The following is a 10,355-nucleotide window of genomic DNA, read 5'->3' as shown; positions in this document are numbered from 1 at the left end:
GATATAACAGAAGGAAAGGGTGTAATTTATTTTAAACGTGTACATAGATAGCAAAGTCTGGTTAAATTTAAACCTGGCTATTCGGAGTGTTTTATGGTCTCCTTTCTTTGTTCTGTAGCCTTTTTAAATACTTTCCTTTGCCTGTAATAAATTCTGCAATGGCACACATATAATGTGGCTTTGTGTGTGGGAATAGCAGCTGTGTGACACTGGACGCTATTGTTCACTTTATAACAGCAGGCGTTGTGATGCTGTGGAGAGCTATAACGACTGATGAATTCATGAATGCATCAAAAACACTGGTAGGAATATTACAGTGGTGTTTAGTTATGGCTTAAGTTTGAATGTGCATTTTACCAGCTGGTTTGTCTTTCGTTTTTTTTCTGGCTATACTGGTTGAATTGTGTCAGTGTCAGTGCTGGGAGCCACCTGACAGCATCTGTAAGCCTTTATTAACCTTTGTTTATTACCAGATGCTAAAGCAGTGAGGCTTATTTTCCTCTCAGATAACATCTGTGCAAAAATCCATGTGAAACCTGCTCCACCCTGCATTGTTTTGTTTTTTAGAGGAAGGCGCTCATGTCTGACACCACTGGAGCAAATCATAACGACAGCCAAGTGCTCTGACACCAGTTAACCCTCTCTCAGGCATGTGTTGATGAATGAAGAAAAACTGATTGCATTAAAAGCCATGTTCCTCTCTGCGCCTCAGTGCAGCTCAAATTCTTGAGCTGTTTATCTTAACAGCTTTAGCAAATAGGGAACCGAGGCATGTCTCAGCACCCTCATCTTTTGCTGAAGTTTTTGTGTTACGGACAAGGCATCTTATAAAACTGCGTGTACAGTTTTATGTAAGCCAAGAAGGTACAAACAATTGAGCAAGGTATGGCTTTTAGTGTAGTTTTTCCTCAACAGCAATAAGTGTGAAAAAACTGACAGAGTGAATGGGATGTATGCAGGTAAACTCCAGATCCAGATGAGCTGATTGGTGGAGCCGTGGGGAAACTGTCTGAAAAATAATATTGATACGAAGGAGCTGGAGCCGGCAACTTTTTTTTTCTTTGCTAAGGTCTTTAATCATGAAAAGTGCATGACACACTGGCAGACCGAAAAGACCATTCAGTGAAAATACATGCTTAAGAGAGAGACCTGCTGCTGCCTCCTTCCTTTAGGTCCTTAGATGTAGTTTATCTGGACATCACTTGCCTCCTCTATGACGCCCAGACAATCAGACAAAGACAAAGTTGGAGTTATTCTGTATCTTTGCACAGCTATCTCTTCTTCTCTCACCCTCTCCCCCTCCCTCTCCTGTTGTTACTTCAATCATGAAACTGATCAATGATAAGCTGATTGGCTTTTCTGTCGCAAGTCCCGTCTCCCTTGTTTGTTTATCGCTCACTTTGCGCAAGACAGAGGAAAACAGCGGGTGTCCGCTGTACAACAGCAGCACGTTTAAGCTTGATAAGCTGTTGTTATTGTGAATTTATTTAATATTACTTTCTAGTATCAGCTGATGTTTGCTGGAGCCACAGCACCACACTTTTCATTCAAAGGCTTTATGGCTTTTCTGGTGGGCCGGTCTCTAGTCAAAATGCCCGATTTTTTGTCCCAGTCCAGCCCTGGTACACAGTGTAAGCTTTGTGCAAATGCTTGTGTTTGCATAAAAGAAAGAGAGAGAGTTTGATTTGCATCAAAATCTAATATTAGTGGAACAGTGACAATAAATGATAAAATATAGAATAGTAAGTATAATATACTAATATGATTCTAAATGCAGCCTAGTAGAATTTCATCTTAAATGAACATGCCCTTAAAGTCTGCAACACATGGTGGAGTTTACTCAGTTATTGTAAAGACGTCATATTTAATTATCATGATGAGTAGCAGTGGCAATCATCCAAAGCTTATCTCAGCGTCTCAGTGCATTTCAATTCTTGTCCAAATTTGGTCAAAATAATACCTCTTTTTTATTTCATTTTTAAATATATTTTTGTTTAAATAGAGAAATTTTATGTTACTTTGTTTTATTTTATTTTACTCTATTTATTATTTTATTTCAGTTTGCCTCCTCCATATTTCATATGATTGGTCTCTTGTAGGAGAAAGGGCGGGTTTATTAGTGCCATTGGTTGAGGCTTGGGATACTACCATCCTATTCGTTCAACCAGACGTTACTCATATACTGTTCGGTTCCCTTTTCCTGTGTTACCGCCCTTACCCTGAGTGAGGAGTCAAGCACAGAAGACATCGCATTGGGAAGACTGGTGCTATTTGGACATTCCCTAGCTAGGTCCCATCAGCCTCAGGTAAGGAAATAGACGACTGTTTGAGGTTGGAAATCACTCATCACGAACAACTGTATAGCTTTGCCTGCTGTCATTTGTAGTATGTTCACTGTGGCTGCTAAACGGCTAGCAACTTGAGTGAACTGCAAAGGTTAGCGCGTTAGCTTCTACATTTCATCGGACTGTTTCCCATGGTAGTGTCCGTCCGATACGTGCAGCTAAGTTAGCAGAGCAAGTGCCCCATGAACCGCTTGTTCTGGCTTGAACTGAAGTGTGGCGGATTTTGCTAGGCGGTGATAATTACAATCATTATGGCTGCTGTCAGCGTGGTAATCATAAACATGTCAAGAACGGGTTAGCTAACGCCGTTCCGTAGCCCGCTGTGTCTCCAGAAGACGAGACCAGCTAAGTTTTCACCAAAAGTAGCATATTTGATATTTATTATGTTAGTAGTGCTGTGTGGTATGTGGTGTAACTGCAGATTAACCCGGGTCTTCTCTCTTCTGTATGTATGATTATTGCTAATGCTATGCAGAATGTAGGTCCAATATAATGTGAGCTGCCCATCCCTGCTAGCCAGACAAATAATTAGAAACGCGGTATGAATAGTGCCTGTGTTTCTCTATTTGACCGAGACAAGAGTTGTTTGTTTTTGTGTTTTTTAAAGGACATACCTTTGGTGGGATGGCTCACACCATTGTTAGAGGTTAAGGGAAGACTTTGTACTTCTTGTCATCAAAGTGCAAAGTCATTTTACCTGTATCGCAAGTATTCTGACACATTCTTTGCTCAAGATTTAGCGTGTGGGTTTATTGGTGTGTTCACAATGGTAGTTTCACCAAGCAGGACTCAGTGGTGAATGAAGGGTGTGGCCCAAGACGTCAGCTTGGGTACTTGTGGTTTTTTGCCTTTAAGCCCCAGGGCAGGAGGCCTCCTTCCTGGATCTGAGAGTCATGCTTTGTAGCCAAATAATAATGTTGTGGTGGTTGCTGAATTGACTTTTCTTTTTTTTCTTTTTTTTCTTGAACTGCCACCACTGCAGTATTGCAGATAAACTGGCTTCTCAGATAGGTTTTGTTTACCCCGCATACCTGTCACTGAAGGGTGAAACCTGGCTCTGAGCCATGGTAGTGAATGGTGGCTTTAGTTTTTACAAAGAAGTGATGAGTTTTCTTGAGCCTGTATTCATACCCTAGCCCCCCCCCCCCTGAGCTGAAGGCTAGGCCACTCCTTGAATCCGTTCTCATTATATAATAATGTGGTGTGTCTGGAGTGTGCGGGCAGGTCAGAGGGAATACACAAATCGTGTATGGTTGTTAGAGTACCACCCCACTTCCTGTCTCACCCTTGTCCGCTTTGTAAAGGAGCTGTTAGGAAACATTGTGTGAGTGGAAAGTTTTGTTTTGTTTTTATGACTTAGCTTTTTAGCTACTAAATAAAAATGAAACTATTACCCTGGCAGTATCATATTTCAAACACCTTTCTCCTTTTCCTGACTCCTATATCAATGACTGTTTTTACTTTAATATGCATAGTAATATTTCAGTATCAGTGTGATCAAGCCTCTCTGTCTCTTTCCATCTGTTTTCTATCATTTCAAACACTTTCAGGCACCTGGAGAGACTGAACACACACACACACACACACACACACAAAGTGAGTAACAGCAGGGTGGAGAGAGGAACAGCAGAGCGTAAAACTGGAGGAGAGTAGGTGGGAGGTGGAAGTACAGAGTTGTTTCCCATGAGTAGCATAGCTGGGTCATTCTAACTATAGTCTTTTTGTGCTGCAGTTAGGGTGGTGTTCTGTAATAATGCAATACCAGTCGGTGCTTCCTGTTCATCTTTAGGCTGCAAATTACTATTTGTGCAGCTTCTGCCTGCTGAGATCAAACCCATTGTGGCAAGAATTACGCTTGACTGAGATGAACTTAATATGTTTTCTTGTAGCTCCCATCAGGTTATAGCATTTACTCTAGGCATATCTGGGGTGGTGTCTAATAACGTATCACAGCAGGTACGCAATTAGATATCAGACGCTGTCACTTTTGGAAAGAGGATAGTGCCCCACATTTGGCCTGAAACTGAGATAATGCTAAAGGTAGAACCAGATATTTTACATTGCACTCTCTCCATTTGTCTTACTTAATAATATCCTGAAGAATGGGGCCACTACTCTTGCTGTAAAATTGGAGCACAGAGTAGTTCCCATGAAACTTTGGTTGAAGTGATACAGATTCTCAAGAATAAAACTTTAGTTTAACTTTGCAGATGTCTCCTGCAGGGGGGGAGACCTCCAGGTGAATTTACATTGTTATATTTATATGGGTCTGTGTGTAGCCTGAGTGGACAGGCGAGTGTAGCATGCAGGCAGGTTTGCAGTGTTGTTGGCCTTGAGCCATCTGTTGTTCTCTTGAAGGATTAGCAGACGAGGAGGTGAAGGAGAAAGGAATCAGTCAGATTGGACTAATGGATCCTTCCAGTGTCTCCAGCTTGGCCTGAGCTAACCTATTGTTATCATTATCTCTGTCTCCGTGCTCCATTTCTTTTCTGTCTGTCTTTTTTCTAATGTGTTCAATAATCTGTCAGTGAAGTGGAAAGTGAGAGAAAGCTGGATAAATAGTGTTAGGATTCCAGAACAAGTAAAAGGAAAGACATCTGCAAAGCCATAAAATCAGGTTATACTCCCAGCCACAGAAATGCCTGTTTCCCCCACACTCGGTGTTGATCATAAAAATGCACAATAACCCTCCTCCTCCAGAACGAGCTAAAGCTTGTGATGATGTCACGAGAAACGTATCCTAGTGCCATTCCATGATCGCAGGCCAGGCGACTGTTGTGGTATTTGGAGCATGCAGTGTGATTTTCATATGATTTGGATGCATGGGATTTTTTTTTTTTCTGTCCTGTGACATAAAATCTAAAAGGTAAAACTACTGCTGCAGTCTAGCGCGCTGACTGTGTTCAACAACAGTGCTGTTTTCCTCTCATGCAGTTTCTTGGATTTTCTTCCGTAGGTGTTTAATTTGTGAAAATGAAATTTATAAACTTGCATGACGACTTCACCACCTTACTGTTAGCAGTGATAGGATTGATTAGCATAGAATTGAACAAGATAACAGTGTAGTGTAGATGATGATTACATTTGTGAGCTTAGATTTTCCAGTCATCATTGAAGACATTTGAGCTTCATCTGCTGGAACTCGCACTTGTGAATTCCCGTGCAATGACTATTGCAGTCATTTCAGAAATAAATGTGCGTAGCTGTAGCACAGTAATGGAGGAGATGGGGGGGGAAAATTAGATGAGGACAGAGCCTGGATTGTTGAGACAATGAACTGAATGGTGTGAGAGACACCGGCCTTGTTGGACTCCTCGGGAATTCCCTTGATTGGAGAAACTAGCCAGACAGCAACGGGGAGCACATTGCATTGACTAAATCTTCATCAATAGTGTGACGAGGAGATGAAAGATTTTAAAATATTTCAATGAAGATTTTTTAATTTTCTCAAACAAAACAAAATCTGTTATGTTAAACAAATGAAATGAATATTTCTGGCAGGCTTGACTTTTGGCTAAATTGTTATAAAACAAAAGACGTGGCAGTGTCTGTAAATGATTTGGCTCCAAGTGTTAGTTTGATCCTTAAAACATACAAAAGCAGAAACATTTGAATCACAATGTTTATTACAATTTTTTTTTTTTGTAGCAACTAAATCATTTCTTTGAATGTGCACGCACTTGTTCTTTTTCTGTAGTGCTCAGTTACACAAGGGAAAACAGAGGTTGGAAAACATCCTGTGTTACCTTTTGAAATTGTTACTTTGAAGAAGGGGGACCCGGTCTGAGACCACTCACAGTCAGCTGTCCCCAGGCTGACTTTGGTGTATCAAGATGGCAATAATAATAGCAATAAGATGGAGACAGTCTGTTGTCAGTCTGCAATTAAATGCCAGCTAGCTGGTAATTAAAATTTACATTTGGTCCTGACATTCAGAGTCCAGCCAGAACTTCGAAAGCAGAAATTCCTCCACAAGTAGTGACGTTGTTACTGCAGAGTGGCAATTTAATTGTAAAATCACAAAGGAACTCAGCAGCCTTATGTTTATTTAAGAAAAGAATCAGAGTGCAAACAGCTAGCAACCAGAGAGTCGAGTCTTCGATTGCAAAGACGCATCAGAGACGAGTCGTGTCACTGGCACAGATTGACTCCGATTGGTTGCATGAGCAATTATTTGCAAACCTTCACCAGCCTGATAGTGATTACAGTCTGAGTCAGACTGCGATTGTCTGGAGGCAGGTTGCCTCCCACTGGGCGACATGTACAGTTGAGTGTGTTGCGCATTCAACATCAGGATGACTGTTGGTTAGTACAACTGCAAACATTTTTCTGGTTACCAGGAGTTTGCTGTAATATTTTTGGAAAGTGACAGTCATAAATTCTTATTACAAACTTGAGAATCCGGTCAGAATGTAATAATGGATGTGGCACTAATCTGTAGGTAACAACTGCAATGAGGTTCCTTGGTTTATTTGCTTTTACACTACTGGAGCAGCCACGAAAGAATGTCTGTTCTAAATATACATTTACATGCACAGTTGCTTTTCTTGCAGAAGAGGGGCACAACTGTTTTTTCTTTTCACTGTGACAAAAATCAGTGGTTTTGAAAGAATACAAGTTTAAGTGTGTTTCCAAAAGTGTACACCAATTATTAGGAGAAGTAGCATCTGTGGAGTCCTGCAGGGAGTTTGGAAAATCACGAGGTCGCTCTGTGTTCGGACTGTGGCGTGGGAGAGGAAACTGCCTCTTGATTTTATTTGAAAGGACACACACTCAGTCACTAACTCCTTCGCTTATCTGAGCTTTATTTAAACTTAACTGCAATGTTATGCTCAGCCTTTCAGTCCCAAAAGACAAAGAGACACATGCATTTCCTCATTTTTATTTAGAAAAAGCTTCCTTTATTTCTTCTTCTGTCTTGATAGTGTTTTATAAACTTTCTCAAAATTTCCATTTGCAAAGAGCTGTAGTTGATCCTTATGGGATTGGTCAGATGTTTTGTCCAAGCCTGAGAAAGTTCTTTGTTCCAGCTCTGTGTGTGTTGGGTGTGTGTTCACCCATCATTACATCATCCCAAGGCCTTATTATCCAGCCCAGCTGTGATCAAGTGTTGGTTCACAGCAATAAGATAAACAATCTTTATCTCAGTTAACGACATGCAATTAAAATTGTCTTTTTGTGAGTCAGCGTAATAAAATGAAATGTATGCACCATCCAGCGCTCATCACTAATTTATTTGTGTGTGTGTGTGTGTGTGTGTGCTTGTTTTCAGGTAGTGTCTTCCTGGTTTGGAGCAGTAATCCCGAGAAGAGCAGTGTGGCTGCGGTCTGGTGTTGGGTGTTGCTTAGCAAGCTATAGCTGGTACCATGGCGTTGTCCTACAAGAAGGATCTGGATAAATACAAGGATCTCGATGAAGATGAAATCCTCAACAAACTGTCGGCAGAGGAGCTCAAACAGCTGGAGACGGCCCTCGAGGAGATGGACCCTGAGGTCAGGGCTCGATGCAGGTTGGAGGAGCTCCAGGGCTCCTCAGTGGGAGGAAGTTCATTTAGAGAAAGGATTTATTGAAAGGGATTTATTGGCTTATCTCAAAATAAAAAAAACCCCACTATGCACACACAAGTGGGTCATTAGATTTTTAAATGACTAATCGTTTTTCCAACTTTATGTCTCTTGTTGTGGTTGTAGTGCCAAATGGCGCAAAGTAGACCTGGTTGTGACAGGTTAATGGTTGGGAAATTTCCCCCCTGGAATGCCTTTAACCTCACTAATTCACATGTAATGGTGGTTTTTTTTCTCGTGTGCTCTGACAGTCACCTCCCACTCCAGTCTCTATGGTTTGGAAAATAATTTAAAGCTGCAGCGGCTCAGGCTGCCAAGTCTTTGTGAGAAGAGCTGTACAGCGTAATGAAATCCCCTCCAAGCCCCTGGACGTTTTCTTTAATTTCCATTCAGTGAGGCAAATCGGTCTACATGGCGACCACACGGGGCCCACAGGAAACAGTCAGCAGCAATGGGAAAATAATCATTTCTGGGTCTCATGTCGGTGAAAAGATGAAATCTCATTTGGTGTGGATGCAAAACGAAGCACTGAATTTTGTTTGGTGCTGTGTGTATAGATTAACACACGGCCTTGTTTGCTCTCTGCCAAGTTTTTTTTAAACTTTTTTTTTAATTCACCCACAACAAAATATTCACAAGCTGCATTTTTGGATTAATCAAGTTCAACTGGTTTTAAAGTATTCTTTTACTTCCTTTTTGAGCAGCTTGTATTTCATGTTTTAATTTCTCATGTGACTGTCAAACTCCTGCTTCTGGCAACTAACACAGAGGCCGGAAGATGCAGAGGATACACTAGCAGAAATGTTTTTTGTTCTTTTTTTCTAACAAATGGTGCCAAATATTGTTTAGCTTGGATTGTGCAACTTTTTCAATGTGTGGAAAAGGCTTTTAAAGCCTGCTTAAATGGATTTGATGAAAGTCCGGTCAAGGAGTTGTGCTGCGGCTTCATTACGGTGCATAAGTGCACTGAGGTCTTAAGCTCTAATGTGGCTCCATGTCTTGTTCCCAGAATGCTCTTCTCCCAGCGGGTTTACGTCAAAAAGACCAGACGTCTAAGACAGCTAGTGGACCATTCAACAGAGAACGTCTGCTCAAATACCTGGAGAAGGAAGCCATGGAGTATAAGGACAGAGACGATATAGTGCCTTTCACTGGAGAGAAAAAAGGTGGGTTGTTTTTTTTTTGCTTTTTTCTCGACAGCGCGACCAACTAATCACCAATAACACCGGCAACAAGGTGCTATTACATGTTAGTGCTGTATTACTCGGGGGATGGAGATTCAGGGTGCACCTGCAGACCTAGCAGTAATTACTCTTCACCTGTGTTTGCAGATATTATTAAGACATGCTTGCACTTACATATAAGCATGTCTGCTCAGCATAGAGCAGTGTTGGGAGGGTGTGCTAATACTAAAGAAGGGAGGAAGGATTTTACATTTTGAAACTATGTTTTAATTGATGCTTTTAATAGATATGTTTATTTATATGCAAGCCTGAAACATATTTTTGAACCATGTTGGCCTGAAGTATACTACATAGAGTATAGTATATATTATACTCTATATAGTATGTACTGTGCTTGAACTCACAGCATAGTAGTATGATTGTCTGCCAAACCGTATGGGTTTAATGTCAGACTGATATATCCTAATCTTTCCGTGTGAAACTTGTTCTGATGGGTTTTGTGACATACTTGTGACACTCTTATCCACCTCTTAGAGGAAACAAAAGGTGAAATTCTTTATGTGGCAAAAAGCCAGAAATGCAGACGAGTGAGTAGAGTAGAAACCTCAGTGGGAAAAGTAGGAAAGTTTTTATGAGATGAAGCAGTTCCTTTTGTCGGGATCTCCACAGATAGGAATCTGAAAGCTACTCCCTCACCAGAGAGGAAACATGGACTGATGTGTTCCACTGACCTTACCATGGCCTCTTAGGAAATTAGTGTGTGCGTGTGTGTGTGTGTGTGTGTGTGTGTGTGTGTGTGTGTGTTTGCAGTGACAACATGGAAAACTCACATCACTGTGGTTTTGTGGAATGCAGCTGATTCTCTTTTCATTGGTAGACTCACCCCCTGCTGATAACTAATGTGGTCATGAGTGTTTATGTCTCTAGTTTCAAACTTCACATAATTTCTGAGAAAAACACCCAGTGTGAGTCCATGGTAACCATTTTTAACCCTCTCGCAGCTGAATTTGTTGTAGTTGTTTTTGTCGCTTCTCCATTATCCATCTTTTCTGTTGTTTATTCCTCTGTCTAAGACGTGTTATCTGTAGATAACGAGCAGATGATGTATGATCGATGAAGCTACTTTTAGCTGCTCCCTTATTACAGTTTTTCTCAAATGCTAAAAGACATTTCACAAACGTTTCCACCATGTTCCCCAATGTCTAAACACAACACCCTTTTCTAAAGCTACATAAACACAACCACACCTTCCCACTGCAAAA

At 41.0% G+C, this 10,355-nt stretch overlaps 1 protein-coding gene across 2 annotated transcripts in view; it reads left to right on the top strand.

The window, feature by feature from the left end:
* The first annotated feature begins 2,186 nt into the window (after window positions 1–2,186).
* tmod2 (tropomodulin 2) overlaps window positions 2,187–10,355 on the top strand; it is a 16,888-nt gene continuing 8,719 nt past the window's right edge. Inside the window, exons 1-3 of one of the 2 annotated variants that reach the window (XM_005746878.1) lie at window positions 2,187–2,306; window positions 7,622–7,837; window positions 8,919–9,075. In XM_005746878.1, the coding sequence (XP_005746935.1) occupies window positions 7,712–7,837; window positions 8,919–9,075 (283 nt within the window). In that variant the 5' untranslated portion in view covers window positions 2,187–2,306; window positions 7,622–7,711. Of the gene's footprint in view, window positions 2,307–7,617; window positions 7,838–8,918; window positions 9,076–10,355 lie in introns of both variants that reach the window. The other variant, XM_005746877.1, reaches the window with a different exon arrangement.

Source organism: Pundamilia nyererei, unplaced genomic scaffold, assembly GCF_000239375.1.
Source record: "Pundamilia nyererei isolate P.nyererei 1_Seehausen unplaced genomic scaffold, PunNye1.0 scaffold00184, whole genome shotgun sequence".
NCBI lineage: Eukaryota > Metazoa > Chordata > Actinopteri > Cichliformes > Cichlidae > Pundamilia > Pundamilia nyererei.
The sequence above is the reverse complement of the archived record's forward strand: the minus strand, read 5'-3'. Positions and strand labels throughout refer to the sequence as shown.